Genomic DNA, 19,676 nt, shown 5'->3' with positions numbered 1-19,676 from the left:
AAAAGCATGACTGGCCCAGAGAGGTGAAGAGGCTGGGTGGTGGTGGCACACGCCTTTAATCCCAGGAAGGCAGAGGCAGGCGGTTCTCTGTGAGTTCAAGGCCAGCCAGATCTTCCCAGGAGCTAGTCTAGCAGACTGGGAATCCAACCTCAGCAGGTGGGAATGAACAGAAAAACCACAGCACAGCAGGAGGAGTGCAGAGTGAGACCTTGGGACTCTCAGCCCTCCCTCAGAGCTCAGGGAACCCTAGGAAGAGTGTAAGAATCTGGGGGTGGAGGACACCAAGGCCGCAAGGTCTGCAAACACAGCGGCCATAGGCACTCAGAGATTGGCAGATGCCTGGGGCCTGCTGGGCCTCAGTGCTAAGGGGAAGTGGACATCTGCCCCGTCCCCGCCCCAGAAGCCGTCTCCAATCGATAATCACAAATGAACAATTAGTTTTCTCTCCTGCAGTCTTGCTGGCATACAAACCACATTTTAAGAGCAAGTCACATAATAAAAATTGTGGTTTTAGAGGGTTTTGTCTTAAGTTTTGTCTGCATTTTTGCCTTTTAGTTGTATACTATGGTTTCCAACTTTGTTTTTATGAGATCTCTGTATGAATGTGTGTGTCTATATCTGTGTTTCTTTCATTCTTTATGTTTGTCCTGGTTTTTATTTTATATGTCTCTTTTCTAATGAGAGAGAGGAAAAGAAAGGGTGTGGATTTGGGTGGGTAGGGAGAATCTGGGAGGGCCTGGAGGAGGGAAACCCTGATCAGACTACATTGTATGGAGAAAATGTATTTTCAAAAGGTATCTTCCCAGGTAGTTCCGGCACACAGTTGCTTTTTGCCTGATGCCCTGAAGGAACATTCAAGAAAGAAGAGCCAGACCACCAAGCTCACAAGAAATTTAAACCCTTCTTTCCAGGGTCTAGTGGTGTATTATTTTTGATTTTTGAGACAGAATTTCATTAGGGAGCTCTGGCTGGCTTTGAACTCCCAGAAATGCTCCAGCCTCTGTCTTCCATCTGCTAGCATACTAAAGGCGAGGGCCAGCGCAGCTTGACTCTTGGAATTTTTTTCTTTTCTGCCAGGCTGTGGTGGCACCGCATGCAGAAACAGGCAGCTCTCTTGAGTTCGAGGCCAAACTGGTCTACAGAGTGAGTTAGGTGACACACTGTCTCGAAAATTTTTTTTTTCTTCATTACATTCATTTCTTTTGCATGCGTGCGCGCCTGTCAAAGTCTGAGAACAGGAGTGGTTCTCTCTCTCCACCATTATGATGGTAAATGCCTTTCCCACTGAGCCCTCTCAACGGCTTTTGACAGTGGCATATTCTGCAACTCTGCTGGCTTGGTAGGTATCCCAAGCTGGTCGGCTGCAGTGACTGGCGAGCATCACAACGCTGACCACACCTCCTAAAAGAAACAAAAACGTCTCGCGGCTGGCTGGGGAACGCCGGAAAGGAGCTCTAGAAGCTCCCGCAGGGGCGTCAATCACTCACGCGTTGGTGGCGCAGCTCCACCCGGAAGCGTCGCCTACCAGTCACGCCGCCGTTCGGCTTCTCTTGCCAGCACCCAACATGGCGCCGGGCGAAGCCTGGGGCGGGAACGACGCCTGGTGTGGATTGTGACGTCGACGCGCAGCGTGCTCAGTGCGCAGGCGCTCTGAGAGGAGACTACGGGGTTTCCGCTTCCGCCGTCCTCTTTCTTTTCAACGCGGCGACCGAGCGGGTTGGTGTGTGAGGCTGCGTCGCTGACGGGCTGATGGCGGCTGGGCCGGGGCGGGGACGCGGCGGGAACCGGCGAAAGGAACGTAGTGGCCTGTGGGCGCCGCTCTGGCCTTGTGCATGCCTGCCGGGGTTCTGCCGGGGGACCTGGGCACGCGGAGACACAGGCTGAAGGTCCAAGAACCGCGGCCTGGGTTTATCCAGAGATATGCTGGGAGTTTGGTTCCACAGGGCTAGCCTGTGCCATGGGTTGGTGGTCACCCAGGATACAAAAACTGCCTGGGCTCGCACGCCTTTAAACCCAGCACTCGGGAGGCAGAGGCAGGAGGATCTCTGAGTTAGATGCCTGCCTGGTCTACAAGAGCTAGTTCCAGGACAGGCTCCAAAGCTACAGAGAAACCCTGTCTTGAAAAAAAAAAAAACAGAAAAGGTCGGCGTGGTTGTGCATAACTCACGTCAGCGCTTGAGAAGTAGGTTATTGTGATTTGATGGTCCGTCTCTGAGATGGCGGACAGTGGAGAGGCACTTCTACTTCTATAGGGTGGGATGCTGTTGCGCTGGGCGTCCAGTCCCCAGAATGTTTGGGCTTTGGGGACGCACTTCGGGCAGCTTGACAAGAAATAACTAGCTTCCCGGGGGAAGTGGAAGACTGGTACGGGGCCTGCTTAGGTAGACGCCCCCACACAAGCAACATGTCACTGATGGGTCTCCTTCCTCTGCTTAGCAGACGCCAACATGCAGATCTTTGTGAAGACCCTGACGGGCAAGACCATCACTCTTGAGGTCGAGCCCAGTGACACCATCGAGAATGTCAAGGCCAAGATCCAAGACAAGGAAGGTGGGCTGGGCTGCTCGGGGCTCTGTGTTGTGGATAGGGGTGGTGTTGATTGGAGTGCTTACCGGTCTGCGGAAGGCTCGGAGTCGTCAGCCTCATTGCCCTGTGAGTGATTGTGGTGGTCCCAGCTTGTCCAAGAAGGAGCTGTGGCCAGCCTAGTTTCTCCTTTGTGCAGGCATCCCACCTGACCAGCAGAGGCTGATATTTGCCGGCAAGCAGCTGGAGGATGGCCGGACCCTGTCCGACTACAACATCCAGAAAGGTAAGGGGCAGCAACCTGGCTATTTGACTTTGGGTGGAGGACTTGACTTGCATTGTAGATGGGCCTTATTACTGGTAGCACAAGAAGAAAAAAAGTGCTAAGGGGTAGGCTCCGGAAGTAGTGTTGGCAGTCACTTGGCTGTGAAAGTCAGAGGGCAGCTTAATGGAGTCAGTTACATTTCACCTGTGTGGGCTTCAGACTTGAACCCCTGTCACCAGGCCCATCTGTTTTGTGTGCCTTTCCTTGCCAGCCCTCTACTTCTATTTTTATTGGGTTTTGTTTTGTTCTGTCTAAAGTCTCAACTTTAGCCCTGTCTGGTCCCACAGTGTTGCCCCAAGAACTGGTGTGACCCATGGTGCCTGTTTACTTAAGTGTTCCAGGCACGGTTTCTCTGTAGCTTTGGAGCCTGTCCAGGAACCCACTCTGTAGGCCAGGCTGGCCTGAAACTCAGAGATACACCTACCTCTGCCTCCCTAGTGTTGGGATAAAAGGCGTGCACCACCACGCATCTCTGTTGACTTTTTTTTTAATTGATTACCTTTCCAATTTTTTTATTGTGTATATGATCTACCTGCATGTGTCCCTGCAGGCCAGTAGAGGGCACCAAATCTCATTACAGATGATTGTGAGCATATATGGTTGCTGGGAATTGAACTCAGGACCTTTGGAAGAGCAGGCAAAACGCCCGTTTGCTTTTTAAATGATCAAATCTTAATTTGTGTGTTGGTGTATGCATGCCATCATCAGCTCTTTTTTTTTCCTTTTGTGTGAGTGTGTGTGTTTGAAACAGGGTTTCACATTGTGGCCCTGGCCTTGAACTCAGATCTGCATCTGTCTCCTGAGTGCTGGAATTAAAGCTTGTGCCACCACCACATGGCAGCTGGCAGCTTTTTTTTTTAAATGATTAATTAATTTGTATTTTATGTATTTTCCCTGTTTTGCCTGCTTGTATGTCAATGTGAGGGTGTCAAATCCCCTGGAACGGGAGTTATAATAGACAGTTGTGAGCTGAACTCCGGCTGAGCAGCCATCTCTCCAGGCCGGGAGCACCTTTTTTTTCCCCTCCTTTTTGCTGAGCCTCTGCCTGCCTAGGATTAGGGTGTGTTAGCAGTATTCAGTCTGGCAGAAGGACCTGGCTCTGATGTCTGCCTGTGCTCCCGCATGGTGACTGCTGCCTGCCATGTAGTGAGGCCTCCGTACATTACAAAAGTAGACCTTGGTTCAGTCTTGAGCTTTTTTTAAAAAAAAATAGTTAATTTTTATTTTATGTGCATTGGTATTTTGCCATGTTAGGTTCCCTGGACCCGGAATTAAAGACAGTTTTGAGCTGTCACATGGGTACTGGGAATTGAACTCAGGTCCTCAAGAGCTCTTAACTACTGAACCTTCTCTCCAGCCCCAGTCTTTACTAATTAAGGGCCGTCCGGCCTATGACAGCAGTGTCGGAAAACTTCTTTAGAGGTATTCCTTGGGGTTCTGCGGAGGCCTTCCCTGAGTTCTAGGGGCAGGGCTCAGCTTCTGTTCTTCTCACCAGAGTCCACCTTGCACCTGGTGCTTCGTCTGCGTGGTGGCATCATCGAGCCGTCCCTTCGCCAGCTTGCCCAGAAGTACAACTGTGACAAGATGATCTGCCGCAAGTGCTATGCACGCCTGCACCCCCGTGCAGTCAACTGCCGCAAGAAGAAGTGCGGCCACACCAACAACCTGCGCCCCAAGAAGAAGGTCAAATAAAGCTGGGGCCATAACTGGCCCACGACCCTGGGACCAAATAAAGTCCCCTTCCATCCAGTGGAGCAGTAACTGGTGTCCAAGTGACTGTTGTGTTCAGGGATGGGCGGGAAGGGGTGCCACCACTGAGAAGGGGATCTCACCATGTAGCCCAGGCTGCTCTGCAACCTGCTAGTCACAGGCATGTGGGGAGGCCACACGAGCTGGTAGCATGTGGGTTTTCACGTGCGCACCTGAATTGCTGGCCTCTATTGTGGCCCTGAGCGCTGCTTCTGGGCTGGACGGTGCCCACACAGGACTGTGGGTGGAGGTTCTGCAGCTAGTGTGGAAGCCACAGCTGAGGAGGCTTTCAACGTGAGCTCATGCCTGGGACCCCATTCTGTCCTCATGTCCACAGTCTCGGCTGGGATGTGTGGAAAGTTGGCTCACCCGACCCAGTGTTCATATGCCAGTTGTAGATGTGGTTAGGTCCCCAGCCTATAGCCTCCCCTCGACCGGGCACACCTGGGATCATCAGCCCTCTCCAGCTGCAGTGCGCACCTTAGCCCTGAGGCTAGCTGGCCTGTCTTTAGGAGAACATCAGTGTTGCTGGGGTTTCTTATGGTCTCCACTTTAATTGGTTAAATTGGCTACTTTAATCACGGCATTTGAAGGGTTACATGGGTTTGGGCCTGGTGTGCCAACAGCCTGCAGGCCCCCATATATGCATCAACCATCACTGATGCTGTTTTGTGAAGACTTGGCAACCTTAAAAGCCCCAGGGCCTTTGCACAGGCACAGTTCACACACAGTAGGACCATCCATATTCTAAAGGTTTATCTGGATTTTTTTGTGTGTGTGTATTGTGTTGTATACCTGGTACCCTATGAGATCAGAAATAGACACTGAATTTCAGTTACAGATGTGTGAGTGCTGGCTTTCAGTCCTGCAAAAGCGGCGGGTACCCGTAGGCACGGAGGCATCCTTAGGTACATTACTATCACTGTGCAGAACTCCTGTGACCTTATTTGACCTAGACCTGTTGCGAGAGTCTGCGGATGTACATAGTTCTAGAACTAGGACATGAGGGCAGTCTGGTGCGCGCACGACAGTCCTGGGCCTCCTGGTCGGCAGGGGCGCTGCGGCCATTGCCAAGCGCAGCCGTATTGCACAGTCATGCTCACAGCCACTGCTGAGGTGCCGCCTGCTGCTGACGCCCCCGGATCTGCGGAGCCGCAGTGGGCCTGGGTGAGCCCAGGCGTGGGCAGGACGGTCGGGGGGCGTTGGGATGGGCGCGGAGATCCGTCTTCATAGCCCACGCCTTTGTAGAGAGACGCCCCGATCGCCACGTTGGTATGGAGGATCCAGCAGCTGCAAAATGAACGTGCGCAAGCCTTCCGCCGCCTAGACCAGTGAGCCGGCAGGCTGGGGGAAGGGTCGGCGCCAGAGTGGGACTGTCGGGACGGGGACCGAGTTGGCTAGGGAGTGTGGCTGGGAGGGCTGGGTTGTGGTTGTAAGACGTGGGGAGGCAGCGGGGGGTCTGGTTCGGGAGTACTCAGAGGCGCGATCTAGGCCGGGCCGGGCATAGCCGAAGGTGGGTGGCTCTGAAATCTCGGACCCGGAGAGCTCGGGTTGTGGCCAGGACAAGCAAGGCCAAGCAGAACATGACTGTGGGTGTGGCCTGGGAGAAGCGGGTGTGGCCCTGGGGGGCGTGACCCGCAGCCAGAGCCCCTCTCTTATCTGAGTGCAGAAGTGAGCCAGCTCTCGGCTCTCTCCAGTCTGTGGGGTTCAGGTTTTGCTCCTTCGAGTTGGGTGGATCTTCCAGGTGGCTGGGACAAGGAGAGTGTTCTGTGAGTCAGGGGCGTGGGTTCAGCATCCTCCCCGCCCACCGCAGAGCTCACCGCCAGTACATGCTCAGCGGCCAGCACCACGACTTCCCACTTTATCGGAATGTCGTGCACGAGGTGACCCAAGTCTTCGCTGCCGCCTCACGGGAAGTACTTGCGATGGAAGCAGAACTAGCGGGACCTCGTGCTCAGCCAGTGCTTGCTCGCCACGTGCGTAACCTGCAGGAGCTGGAACAGACGCGCCTGGCCACGGTAAGACCACCACCTCTCTCTCCTTCGGGGCCGGGAATGGGCCACCCAACCACTACCTCTACACATGCTACACACCTCAGAGCATTTGGTCCCTCTCCCGCTGTCGCCTGTCTGCCTACAGTTCCCTCCCAGATTCTCCTTAATTATTCCAGTCCCTTTTGGCTGGAGAGATGACTGCTCTTCCTGAGTTCAATTCCCAGTATCCACATGGTGGCTCACAACCATCTGTAATGAGATCTGGTGTCCTCTTCAGGCCTGCAGGGATTCATGCAGGCAGAACACTCTATACATAATAAATAAGTTTTAAAAAATTTCAGATCATCTGGAAAGCTCTCTCAAGAACCCAGTGGCTCCAATGTCCTGCCCTGTGTGTCTGTTTCTCTCCACCTCTGGGTTATCACTGTTTGGACCCACAAGCTACATCCTCCACAATACACTCAGACACACAACTTCCTAGCTCCTTGACCAGATCTGAAGGCTACATCTACCATGATTTTACAACCAATCCTAGTGGGGAAGGGGATCACCATACTCACATTGCTCTTTGGTCTGGAATTCATAGTACAGAACCCCAAACCTTGTCTTGAGTCCCACCTACCATACCTGCCATCCATCCCTGGCTTTCTCAAGATATGTCCATATTCTGTACTGCCCTTCCACAGGACAGCCCTAAAAGCAACCCACAGGCCCTCCCCCCCAAGCTCCACTGTCCCAGGCTCCACTCATCTGCCTTCTTTCTTGATCAATGTGGCTTCTGCCTTGTGACTCCCATTTTATCCTCCAGGTGGCGCTGCTGCAGGTGATGGGAACACCAGGACTGTCAGAACATGAGGACCCTGAAAAGTTGCGCCAGCTGAATATAAAGTGAGCCTTGTGGGCCTCTTATCCTAACCCTTAGATTAGCACCACAGGGCCGTGGTTACCCCAGTCGCAGGGGGCACTCTGATGGCACGCTTGATTTGCACACTGGTGTCCTAGACGCATGCTTCACCGAACGTGCATCATCATGTCGTCTGCAGTTTCTGCTGCTTTCAGGAGTTTGAATATGGCCTCAGTCACGCTTGCTCCCCTGTGTGAGCCCCTGCAGTTCTATCCCAGGTCTACAAGCACAGGCAGGCATGCACACACATCCCAATCTCCTGGTGACAAGCGCCCCCCCCCCCATCAGCCTTTCCCATGAGCCCACTGTAACCCACCAAGCCAATCTGCCTCCCAGGCATGCTCCCAGGCCGGGCTTGAGGTTTGGCAGCAGGCAGGAGGGCTCGGGGCTTGCCATAGTCCCCCTCCCCGCTAGCTGTGCGGCTTGGCTAATTCACCCCATCTGGGTTTTATTTATAGTTTCCATCCGCTCTTGTAGGGTAATTAAAACCATGGAGGCGATCAGCGAGGTTCTGCAGGAACTCAGGTTTGATGCCGAATCTGCAGAGTGAGGGCGGCTCCCAAGAGACCAGAGGAAGATGGGAAAAGAGGCCCATGGCGTCTAGCGCAGCCCTGACCGCCAGCTGGCTGAGGTCGAGCCCTGCCGGGCTGCCCTCCAATGCGCCTCACAAAATAAAAGAACCTCTCCCTGTGCAGCTTTCCCATCAGCTCTGTATGTGGGGTGTGGGGTCCAGCGATTTGGAGGGGAGGGTTCCCCAAGGCAACTGGGAGAGCAGGTGGAAGACTTGCATACCCCCCAAGGAATTTAGGACAGGTATTCTGTGTCCGGGAAAGCAGCACTGGTTTGGAGGTAGAGGGTGTCCCAATCCCCCAGAAAACACAAGCCTCAAACACACCATCAGAGGACCTGAACAACTCATTTATTTAAAGAGACTCTTGGAGGACCCTGGGTAACCAAATTCTTACTCCAACCCTACCCACATGGGGTACACCCAAGGTTGACTACCATGCAGACCGTATCTGTGACTGTGGCGTTCGCTGCGCCTACCCCAGCCCCTGGCGGTGTTTCTCCAGTTCCCCCAAAGTGACAATACTGAGGCCCTCATTGAGGGGAGCCTCCCGGTCTGCTTGTGGCAGGAGAACGGCCTGTCCTTAGAGTTTATCCGGCAGGACCTGAGAGCAGAAAAGAGGCCACACTAAGTCTGGATCACTCTGCAGCTTGGGGATCATGCAGTGAAGCTCTTGGCCAGATGCTAACTTGCAGTAGGTGCTCATACATGCTAAGTGAATGATAAGAAAGCTCCCATTTGAGCAGCCTGAGGGCGGGAAGGCCTCTTCTAGACTGCCCCAGTCCACACCCACCAGGACCTTACCTCTCGCCGCGCCCCGTCTGCCCGAGGGCAGGATCCCTTCGTCCTGTGCTTCGAAAGAAGAGCACAGTGTCATCGAGGCTGCACACTACTCAACTCCCGCACCCCCACGCGAGCCTTCCCCACTTTCCTACCTGGTTTCGAGTCTTGTGTGACTTTTGCATCCAAGCACGCCACTGGTCGTACAGGCGGAAGCTGAGGTTCGAGCAGTACGCGTGCTTCTTGAGCCAACCGAGGAACTGCTTGAGCTCGCGCCGCACCGGGCCCGAGCTGGGCTCGCCGCCCCGCGGCTCGCACACCCCGCCGCCCGGGCCCGGGCGCTCTAAAGAGAGTTAAGCGGCAGTGTCGGGGCGCGGCCGGCAGGGGGCGCACGCGGACGGAACCGCGACCTCCCAGACCAGACCGCAGCGGCGGGAAAGTTAGGAAGGGTGTCAGGTGTGGACCCGGGCGTCATCCAGCCGGATGCTGCTGCCACAGCGATGCAAAAGGACAAGGAGGATCAAGTTAGTTGGAAGCAAAACCGGGTATTCGGCCGGAAATGAAAAAAAAGAAAAGAAAAAGAAATGGAAACTTGGTGGGGTTAGACCAGGTCAGAAGGAGAAGGCAAAGGTCCTGGGCGGTCCACAGTCACTGGGAGAGAGAGCCCCAAGCGTCACGCCAGCACTTGGTAGGCTGAAGCATGATTGCTGCGAGGTCAAACCCAGTTTAGGTTCCCTGTGACTACTGAGAGACAGAAAGACAGGGTGGGGTCGCTGGTGGGAGGGCTCAGTTGGTGATTGCTTTTGCCACCAGCTTTGGTCCAACACGATGGGAAGAGCCTCCTCACATAAGTTCCCTGATCTCCACGTGTGCTGTGGCACGAAGGCACACACATCGTACAAAAACAAGTAATTTTACAAGTTGTTTAATCATACGAAAATGTAAAAAAAAAAAAAAAAAGGCTCTGGGAAAGTGGGTGACAGATTGAGGGAGACAGGCAGTAAGCACAGCCCAAGGGGCGGGTCCCCAAGATAAACCTGAGAAAATGATCGGTACGACAAAGGAGTGGGCTGGGAGGGCCAGGTGGCGGCCGGCCTCTGGGTCCAACCCCCAGGCACAGCCATCCCCCAATAGGCCAGCGGATAAGGACATCGACTTCACGTCATAAATAAAACTGGGGACTCGCTGACAGGCCCTGGCACGGCCTCGGCCCCCACAGCCCCTGCCTGCCCCCCCCCCCCGCGCGCGCACCCTACCCCCGGCCTCCCTAGTCTCCCAGGCGGACGCAGCCGCCTCCTGGCTCCCGTGCAAGATTCGCAGGTGCTGGGCACGAGCAAGGGCCAAAGCTCCAAGGCTCCAGCCCCTCCCGACTCCGTTCACTCCCGCCCAGCCCAGAACCTGGAGGGGCCCGGATGGGGGCTGGAGAGCTTGCTGGAACTGGTTCTGACCCTCTTCCTCTAGGACTTTCTCCAGGACTCAGTTTCCCCATTATATCACCATCATGAAACTGAGTATATGTCTAAGTGAGTTCAGATTCTCAGTGTCATTTTGTGAAAAAAAATTCATTCTCTCTTGGGGGACCCATAAAAGAGAGCGGGGGATGGGAGCCTCCTCTACTGCCTGCAAATACTAACTGGGAGCACTAGCATTGGACAGATAGGGAGACCAGACATTTCAGTAAACATGTTTCATAAACAGGAATACATGTCCAGGGGCCAGAAAGTCTGCAGGGAAGTCATCTTCAGGCAGGAACTCAAAAGTGGGGGCTCATGCCTGGTTTCTGAGCACTCAGGAGGATGAGGCAAGAAGATTCCAAATATTATGGCAGCCAAGGCTACTTTATAGCAAGGGTGGGAGGGGGTGGTTCAGAAACAGAGACCCCCCCACGTGAGAGACATAGGCACGGTGGTCTGTCATTGTGGCACCACGCAATAACTGGCTATAATGTTCTATTTTCTATAAAGTTAACTTTTCCAGAGACTCTAGGATATTCGGGTAAGAACAACCTGTTTTCAATTTAGGGCACACTTTTGTTCCCCACCTCTCACCAAGTGACAGGCTAAACAGAATCCGGAACCAGAAGTGTGACATGGCTGAGTGTGATGGTAGTTGCCTATCATCCCAGCACACTGTCTGGAAGCAGGGACAGGAAGATCAGGAGTTCGAGGTCATCCTTGGCTACATAGTGAGTTCAAGGCCAGTCTGGGCTGAGACCCTGTCTCAAAAGAGAAAAAAAAGGAGACAGGCTGGATTGGGGTTCCCGCGGGGCCAGCCAGCCCTGGAGATGTGCTTACCACTTCGAGGGGTGGAAGCAGCTGTGGGGTGGCTCCACTCACTCCAGATTCCCGCCTTTTTCGACCCGTAGATCCCGAATGGGTTACAACGCACTTGGACAAAGTATACAGTGCCGGGCTTCAGGCCCGCGAGGCGGCAGGAGGTCTGGTTGCTGACGTCATCCACCACCTGCACGGTGAGGGAGGAGTCAGATGCGGGGGGCGGGGTCAGGGGCGGGTCCGGGACGGGACGGGCACCTTCCAGTCCACGCTGTCCTCGACGCGGTAGCGGATCTGGTACTTGGCTTGGAAGAGGAAGTCCTTGAGAGCAGGTGGTGAGACCCAGCGGACGCTTAGCTGGTCCTCTAGGCCCCCAACACGGCTCACGTGCACGTCCGGTGGGGGGTCCGTGGTCACTGGGGGCGGAGCAGGCCTGGTCACTGGAGATGCCTTTTTTTGTTGTTGGTTTTAAGAAAAGGTCTCACTGTGTAGTCCTGGCTGTCCTGGAGCTCTCTATGTGGATTAGGCTGGCCTTGAATTCACAGAGATCTTTCTTTCTCTGCCTCCCCAAATGCTAGAATTAGAGGCTTGGAACAGTGGGCCCAGTCCTGAGGACTATGCTTGGTGAGATTTGTTCAGAGACAGATCCTCCCAGTGGTGTGATCCAGGCTGCAGTGGCCCCTGGGACACCAGACCTGCCTACTCACCAGAGCCTGATAGACCACTGCCACTTACATCCTGAAAACAGCCAACAGCAGTTAATGTGAGCTGATAACACTGTGACTGTCTCTGATAGAAGATACACAATCCTATCCTCAGGGACACAGAACAGCAACCTGTCCAGCTGGGGCCAGAGTTTAGCTGCAGAGGTCTTTCTAAAAAGGAGTGAGCATCACCTGTGAGCATCGCCCTGCACCTGTGAACATTGCCCAGCACCTGTGAGGCCTTGCGTTCCACTCCAAGTCACTAGCTGCTATAAAGCTACTGTCTGTGTTTTGAGCCAGGGTCTCACTATATAGCCCAGGCTGACCTCAACAACTGTGATCTTCCTATCTGGGCCTCCTGAGCACCAGGATAACATGTGTTATCATATTTCACCCCACCTTATGCCTACTGTTACCCTTCACATTACCAAGAGCCTCAGTGGGCAGTTCTCTCAGCTACAGGTACAACCGCGGGATAGATGACACCTCAGCATGCCAAGAAGAGACAGGTGAATGGGGGGTGTGGGGACAAGTCAGGAACACCCAGGAACCCTACTGGGGGACCATGAAGAAGTACAGGCTGATCTCTCCCAGAGTCCTCAGTGAGGCACTGAAAGGGTTAAATGGCCCAGGCTGTTCTGGGCTGGGAACACCCTAATTAGATTAGGCCCAATTCTGCTCAGGGATCATCCACTTCCTGCCTCCCACCCTCACCCCCCCAGCTCCAGGCCTCGGCTTCCTGGGGCGCCTCCCGACCTGGGCGCCCTCTCCTGAATCCCCCAGGACTCCCTCTTGAACACCTGGGCTGCTGAGGGGGAGGGTAATCAGGCCAGGTGTTTTCTGCAGAGTTGGGGATCTTAACTGTCTGGGGTGGGGGCAGGTCTTTGCATTCAATTGTGAAACCCACCGTCCTGCAACTACCATGGGGGTCAGACCCCTTGATGAATCAACAAGCTTGGGGGAAGGCCCTTATTGAATCTGCGGCAGAAAGCCAGGTGATACTGGGGGCTCACCCACGTCCAGGACATCCAGTGTGAGCACATCAGATCGAGCTGAGCCCAGACGATTGGTAGCTTCCACCCAGATCTCATAGGGGGTGAAGAGGGCCAGGTCTTTCGGGATGTGGCAGGAGTGAGGGCCCACAGTGTGGTATTCCTCACAGGTATTGTCCTGACCGTACCACCTGTGGAGAAGAGAGAATCTCTTTTTAGTTCTTGGACCTGGTTTCTTCAGCCCCAGGGGTTCAACAGGAACATATTTGATCAGAGAAGGCAAGTATTTGCCTGAAGTCATACAGCTTGCTGAGCGGGGCACCAACCTCAGCTTGTACTTGAGGGAGTAGTTGGTGTGTAGGAACGTCTCCCCGTGTGCGCCCGGGGTCCAGCGGCAAGTGAGGTCCTTCATGTTCCGGGACCAGCAGCTGATGTTAAAAGGCTTCTCAGGGGGTACTGCGAGAAAAGTGACAGCTTTTTAGAAGCAGCTAGGAGCACACAGAAGGGTGGGGTCCCAGCTGTCCCCAGAGTTCCGGCGCCTGGCCTGGGTGTGACCATGCCTGTATGCAAGCCTGCCTTGGCCCCCTCCCAACAACAGAAGACCCATGTGCTACTCCCCAAGACCTGGGTGTCCTGGGTCCCCACTTACGGCCAACATAGAGGCAGGAGCCAGCCAGAATGCTGCCGTCCTGGGCGTGACACACCAGGTTGTCCCCTGACTGTTGCCTGGACCCGTTGAGGTTGGCCAGGGCCAGGGCCAGGGTGGAGGTGTTGAGGAGGTGGGACAGCTCTGAGGGCAGGCGGCGCCCATTAAGGGTCCAGTAGAGACCCTCAGCACTGGCCCCGGGTGTATCTCCGTGTATGGAACAGGTCGCTTGCAGGGAGGAGCCGATGAGAAGAGTGGGGTCCTGGGGGCTGATTACAGCGGTGTCTGCGGTCAAAGAGAGACGCCTGTCAGGCATGGGATGGACCAACCACAAGTCCCGCATCCAGGGATCAGGAATTCTTGAGGAGGTGCTAATAGTTACCCATTTTACAGATAAACAGAAGAAAGGAGGGAGGCCTAAGTGCCCATTGCAGCCAAGGCAATGAGGTCAAGGCCAAAGCCAGCTCTGAGATGCCACAGCCCAGCACCTTCCCAGTCCCAGCCAAGAGAAGTGCCAATTGCCCATCACTGCAGCTCTTACAGGTGAAGGCAGGAGAATCAGAAGTTGAAGATAGCTCTTGGGTTCACAGTGAGTTTGTGCCCACTAGAGCGTCAGAAGACCCTATCTCAAAAATCAATCTACCAATTAATCAGGGGTCAGTGAAAAGGCTCAGTGGGTGAAGGTGATTGCTGATAAGCCTGAGGACCTGAGTTTGAAGCTGGAGCTTGTATTGTAGAGGAATAGAACCACCCCACAAGTTGTCCTCGGGTTTTTACATGCTACAACATACACACAAGCACGAAACACATTTTGGGATTTTTCTGGGGGAGGGTGAGAACAGAGTTTCACTGTGCATGATAGGCTGGTCTGAAACTAGAACTCATTATGTAGAGCAGGCTAGCTTTGAACTCACGGACATCTGTCCACCTCTGCATCCCGAGTGTTAGGGTTAAAAGTGGGTACTTTTGCAGGTCAGCGGTGGCACACACCTTTAATCCCAGCACTCAGGAGGCAGAGACAGGCAGATCTCCGAGTTCAAGGCCAGCCTGGTATACAGAGAGCGCTCCAGGACAGAGAAACCCTGTCTTGAAAAACAAAAAATAAATATGAACTTCCATGCCAAGATGTCAAAATAAATAAATTGAAAAAAGTTAGTCATAAATGCCTACTCAGATCTATGTCTTTTCTATTAATCTATGAGACAACTCCATGTGTGGCTGTGGCTTCCACTGTGTAAGCCACAGGGATGAAAGGCACTCCCGTCAGGCAAACGCCTTTCCCTCTGAGCCCTCTTACCAGCCCACAAGATTCTTTCCTTTGTCTTTTGGAGACAAGGCCTTGCTGTGCACACTAGGCTGTCTTGGAAACTTTCCATCCTCATCTTCCTGCCTCAGCCTCCGGAATTCTGGGATCACAAGAACACCCAAGTATGGCCTGTTCCTTCTTCCCCGCTCCTTTCTCTGAAACCCTAACCCTCACATATGTGGCACTGGAAAGCAGGCATGTCTAAACAGGAAAGCCCTAGTCTGGCAAGTGTCAGGGGATCACAAATCTGCAGCTAGTACAGCCACCTATGCTATGCTGCAGAGTGAGACCCTGTCTCAGTGGAGGAGTAGAGGTGAGCCGTGCTGGGCAACCCTCGAAGGGCAAGCTCTGTGCCTGGCTCAGGTCCCAGCCCCTGTGCTGAAGCTGTGGCAAACCCAATCCTCTGTGTTCTGGGCCATGAGAGAAGGGACCACCACAGAAGCCCACATGTGAGGCCTCCACCACTCTGCCAGTCACTGCACTGGAGCTGGCCCACCCCCATTCCCCAAACCTCCCCAACTCTCCTCTTTCCAGTCTTCCTAATCCAGAAGGTAGAGACTTGCTCCCCAGGGCCACTGTGATACCTTAGGAACTGACCTCAACCATGTTGTGTCCAACCCTGAGACCCCCTAGCCTGCCTGCCCTCCCTTTGGGAGGCCCCTAGCTGGCCTACTTATAGGCTGGGACCTCAGCAGGAACAGCAAAACCTTGGGGATGGAGAGGGGAAACATATACCAAGGCCCTCTGACTCCGTTTCCCCACCTGCCAGTGGCCATCCTAATATCAGCCACACAGAATGGCTGGAGGCCTGTGGGAGGTTTCACAGGGAGTCTCGAGGCTGGTAAGCCAGGCTGTCCTATGGTTCAAATGTTTCCAATTTGTCTGGAAATCTAACTTCATTTGCTTCTGATACCTCTCCTTCACCCAGGATGGGTAGACTCAAGCTTCATTCATTCATTCATTCATTCATTCATTCAGAGCTTGCACTGTGCCAAGAACTGAGGTCACCTTGGGAATAAAGATACAACAAAATGCTTATCTTTGCTGGGTGTGGTGGGTTGCACCTTTCATCCCAGCAGAGGCAGGCAATCTCTTGAGTTTGAGGCCAGCCTGGTCTATAGAGTGAGTTCTGAGACAGCCAGGGATACACAGAGAAACCTTGTCTTAAAAAACTCAAAAACATTAATAAAATCACAGAAATAGAAAACAGAGAGGGGAGGAAGGAGGAAAAGGAGGTGAAGGAGGAAGAGAAGAAAATATAAGAGTGAGCTGGGGCTGTAGCCTTGTGTGCTTGAGGCCCTGGGACCAGAGAGAACCAAGAGGCAAAAGTGGGTGAGTCAGTAGCCACGGTTTGTCAAGGAGGCCTTTGTGCAAAGGCCCTGGGGCAGAAGTGAAGGACAAGGTCAGGAAAGGCTGCAGGGCTGACCCTGGGTAGGGGGTGGGTGGGATCAGAGGAGATGAGACTTGTGTTTTTGAAAAGGATTCCCCAAGTGGCTGGGAAAAGGGGGGGGGGGTTGCACCGACCACCATCATCCCTACTCCAACCCCAGGCTCCTGCGAAGGAAAACTGAAGCCCTGTGGTCCTTCGTGCCACAGTTGGGTGAGGTGACACCAACGTGGTTCTGGGCCCGGCTCGGCAGGGCTCTCCCTGGCAAACTTGGCCTTGGGAGGAGGCGGTTCTTGCTGAAGCCTGTGAGCGCAGTTGCATTTGGGGCTTGGCCCAGGGCTCGGCGGAGGTCTCGGCGTCCGTGCGAAGGAGCCAGCAGGCCCGAGTGGAGGAGGCGTGGGCCAGGGGGCCCCCCCGGAGGTCCCAAGCAGCCAACCGCCCGCTAATTCAGAATTCCTTCGGCATGAACTGGGGCGTGCCAGCGTCTCTACCCCGGCCCACCCACCGCTTCCTGCCTGGGCGCCCCCCTCAGCAGGGTGGGAAGCCCTGCTCTGACCTGGGACCCCACTGTCTGCACGCCTGGGCATTGCTCACACCCCTCTGTTCCTCTCTGACCTTTGTCTGGCCAGAAAGGGGACTCTCTGGGGAGTCCTGGAGGGGGGGTCCTGGCGGAGGGGGGAAAGGGGGTACTGCCCTTTTACCACACCCGCCTGGCCTGGATTCACCGGCAGCTGCTGCTGCCCTTCGGGCTGGGTGGCTGGGGGAAGAAGGGGAGCAGGGCTACACTAGCCTGGACAGGACAGCCTAAGCTTTCTTCTTAGGGCAACCGGGTGTAGCCCCGCAGCAGTGCTCAGGACACCTGGCACCCCCTTCCCGGATCCCGCCATAAAACAGGGAAGACGTTCTCCGGGCAAGGAACAGTCCTGGCACCTTGGAACACAAGGGCAATAGGACTCCAGCTTCCTTCTTGGCTTCCACGAACAATGAGCCAAAGCCACTGCGGAATGGGGCATATACATGCCCACCTTGGCAGAGGAGCAGCTGACAACAGCCCCCTAACCCTGGAGAGAGGGACCCCCCTCTTCCTTCCTTCCCTCTTCCGCTCCTTCCCCTCACAAAGCTGGGGCCTAAACAAGCTTCTTTCCCCCTTTCCCAATGCGAAGTTGCTGCCGTTATTAAAAAGAACACCATGTGTTTTAAAAGGGAAAAGTGTGAGATTCCCTGAAAGGCCAGCGGGAAGGTGGCCTCCATCCCAGCCATCCCCCAGGGGTCTCCATCTCCTGGCCCACTGGTACCTTCACACACTTTTACGACCCACCGGGCAGCCGGTCAGGTGCTAAGGCACATGGAAAGTACAAACAGATTGCAGAGGTGTGAGAACCCCTTATTTAATTTCTCTCCCTCTTAAAGGAAAAAACACATGCGCCACCCCCACCCCGCCACCTTCCCCTGTTGCTCTGCAGCCCGCCCGGAAACAAAGCTTAGCGCTACTGATGGCATTCAAAGGCTACCCACGGCCTGGCAGAGATACCAGCTCCTTAGAAAGATCAAGGGTAGTCACTCTGTCACCTGCCAGATGCCTTGGGCAAGCTGAAGTGTGGGTTTGTGAGGGGGGGGAGGTTGTCCACAGTCAAATAGCACAGGCTACTAGCCTCAGAGAGCAGCGCAACGTGGTGCCCCAGCGATGTGGCCTGTGTCCTCCGATGGGGTTCAGAGAGTAAAGTCCTCCAGCGGATTCGGCCAAATGCATGCCCCGGTGTTGACTCCCCTGTGGAATGAATGTGGGACCACGAGTGCGTGCGTGCGTGAGTGTGACTGTGTGTTGAGGATGGAATGCGAGCGCCGCGATGGTGTGCGAATACGCATCTGGGCTGCAGCGCGCATCGAAGGGCAGGGTGACGGGACACAAGCCAGTGGGGCTCTTTTGTGTGTCTTTGGGTGTGTCCCAGAGAGGGTCTGGATGTGGAGACCGTATCCTGGCAGATGTGTGTGCGTTGGGTGATGGGGCCCAAGGCCAGGAGTTCCTCCAGCTGATCCCTTCTGGGTGCCCCTTACACAATAAAGTCTGGGCCCCTGGTGCCCCAACACGCTGGCTCTCGCTCCTCTCACTGAGATTTCAGTCGCTGAAGACTTTCAACCGAGTGCACCCTGAATGAGACTGGTTGTGAGCCCCACCGGTGGAGGGGACTTTAGAGGATCCCAAAGCGTGGGGTCCGCTGCAGGGGGAGGGGCGGCGCCGGCCCCGCAGAGAGGCACATCCCGGGGGACCCCCCTCCGGGCCGCACGCCAGGCGGTCAAAGCAGGGGGGCCCCCGAAACGGCCCCACCCTCCCCGCGGGGCTCATCACTTCATGGGGGAGGGGACACCACTCCGTGCCAGCACCCAACCCAACACACCCAAGCGTGCGCCCCCGGCCCGGGAGGCGTCCCTTCCCCTGTGATCCAGGACGCAGACGTGTGCGCCTCGAGGCGTCCCAGCACCCTGAAGAGGGTTCCTGGACACTACGATGTTCCTCAAAACGAGCCTGGCCGGACGGCCTTGCAAAGGCGAGTCAGGTAAGAAGGCCTTGGGCACATAACCGAGTATTCTTGGGCCGCTGGGTAAGTGGCACCGTGCGCCTCGCAGGTGAGGGCGCCCCGAGGGCCGCCTTCCTTTGTTCCCGAGCCGTCCAGGTGGCGCTCGCGCCCCCTTTCCTCCCCCGCGGCTGCCCCCCGGGGCGCCCGATACTGTCTTCCCTGGGGAGGTGAAGAGCAGGGTGCACGGTACTCACGGGCTCCAGATCCGCCCCGAGGCACCCCGAGGACACAGAGCAACAGAGGCGACCACAGCGAGGACAGCGGCCTCGGCTGCCGCCGCGCAGATTGGGCGGCGGGGCCCGGGCGACCGGCGGGCATGGGGGTGGCGCGCAGCGGGCGGTGACTGCAACGCCGGGATGGGGCGGGGGCGTCTCTGCGGAATGCAGATTGGGGTTCGGGGCTGCCCGCACGTCGCTGGGCGCGGACTGACTGCGAGGCCGGAGCAAGTCTGAGCAGCCGAAATTGACAAGGCGCTAATGCGCCGCTCGCCCCGCCCGGCCCCGCCCCCAGCCCGGCCCCGGGACGGGGGGGATGATCGCGGGCCCCCGCACCGGTCTTCCCACCGCCCGCGGGCACCGCGCGCCCCACCCGGCCGGTCTCCGCCCTGCCACCATCCCTGAGCACCTCATTCTTTCGCGCGAAGCCCCCGATTCCTTCCCCACCCGCTCATGGGACCTCCCTCTCCGGCCCCGCCCGTTCCAGGCTTCCCACCGCGTCATCTGGGACCGTGTGCCCCTAACTCCGTGTCGGTCCCTAGCTCGCAGCCCTGGTGCCTTTCCAGCGTCCCCCAGTCTAGCCCAAACTTCCCCGCGCCGCCCTCTTTCTGGGGGCACCCATACGCTGTAGGGTTCGTGTCCCACATACACACCGATCGGTCTCTGAACCCGTCCCTTTCAGCCCTTCTTCCTTCCGCACAGGTTTTCAAAGCTGCCCCCAGTCCCACGCCCTG

At 55.7% G+C, this 19,676-nt stretch overlaps 3 protein-coding genes and 1 long non-coding RNA gene across 7 annotated transcripts; 2 read left to right on the top strand and 2 right to left on the bottom strand.

The window, feature by feature from the left end:
* Window positions 1-882: 882 nt before the first annotated feature.
* On the bottom strand, window positions 883-1,598 carry LOC119813258. The gene is made up of 2 exons (XR_005285164.1): window positions 1,488-1,598; window positions 883-1,401 (listed from the first exon to the last, which is right to left on the bottom strand). It is a non-coding gene; the product is annotated as an uncharacterized LOC119813258 (long non-coding RNA).
* A 77-nt stretch (window positions 1,599-1,675) lies between these two features.
* Uba52 (ubiquitin A-52 residue ribosomal protein fusion product 1) lies at window positions 1,676-4,609 on the top strand. Its single transcript, XM_038328477.1, has 4 exons — window positions 1,676-1,720; window positions 2,437-2,550; window positions 2,723-2,809; window positions 4,344-4,609. Exons 2-4 carry the CDS (start codon window positions 2,448-2,450, stop codon window positions 4,538-4,540), a joined length of 387 nt encoding a protein of 128 aa, XP_038184405.1. The 5' UTR covers window positions 1,676-1,720; window positions 2,437-2,447; the 3' UTR covers window positions 4,541-4,609.
* Window positions 4,610-5,604: 995 nt separating this feature from the next.
* Window positions 5,605-8,189, top strand: Rex1bd (required for excision 1-B domain containing). Its single transcript, XM_038328476.1, has 5 exons — window positions 5,605-5,764; window positions 5,846-5,928; window positions 6,411-6,615; window positions 7,400-7,479; window positions 7,973-8,189. Exons 1-5 carry the CDS (start codon window positions 5,693-5,695, stop codon window positions 8,043-8,045), a joined length of 513 nt encoding a protein of 170 aa, XP_038184404.1. The 5' UTR covers window positions 5,605-5,692; the 3' UTR covers window positions 8,046-8,189.
* Window positions 8,190-8,392: 203 nt separating this feature from the next.
* Crlf1 (cytokine receptor like factor 1) lies at window positions 8,393-19,188 on the bottom strand. Of its 4 annotated transcripts, none has more exons than XM_038328816.1 (9): window positions 18,922-19,188; window positions 13,462-13,743; window positions 13,139-13,268; window positions 12,834-13,003; window positions 11,375-11,532; window positions 11,138-11,306; window positions 8,999-9,186; window positions 8,868-8,915; window positions 8,393-8,667 (listed from the first exon to the last, which is right to left on the bottom strand). In XM_038328816.1, the coding sequence occupies exons 1-9, from the start codon at window positions 19,043-19,045 to the stop codon at window positions 8,647-8,649; spliced, it is 1,290 nt and encodes a 429-aa protein (XP_038184744.1). In that variant the 5' UTR covers window positions 19,046-19,188; the 3' UTR covers window positions 8,393-8,646. The 4 variants fall into 4 exon arrangements, with proteins under 4 accessions (XP_038184744.1, XP_038184745.1, XP_038184747.1 ...); XM_038328817.1 differs by having other exon boundaries at window positions 8,868-8,910; XM_038328819.1 differs by lacking the exons at window positions 8,393-8,667; window positions 8,868-8,915; window positions 8,999-9,186 and adding an exon at window positions 10,516-11,062.
* Window positions 19,189-19,676: the final 488 nt, after the last annotated feature.

This window comes from Arvicola amphibius, chromosome 4 (assembly GCF_903992535.2).
Source record: "Arvicola amphibius chromosome 4, mArvAmp1.2, whole genome shotgun sequence".
Lineage (NCBI taxonomy): Eukaryota > Metazoa > Chordata > Mammalia > Rodentia > Cricetidae > Arvicola > Arvicola amphibius.
This window is presented reverse-complemented; position numbering and strand designations above follow the sequence as displayed.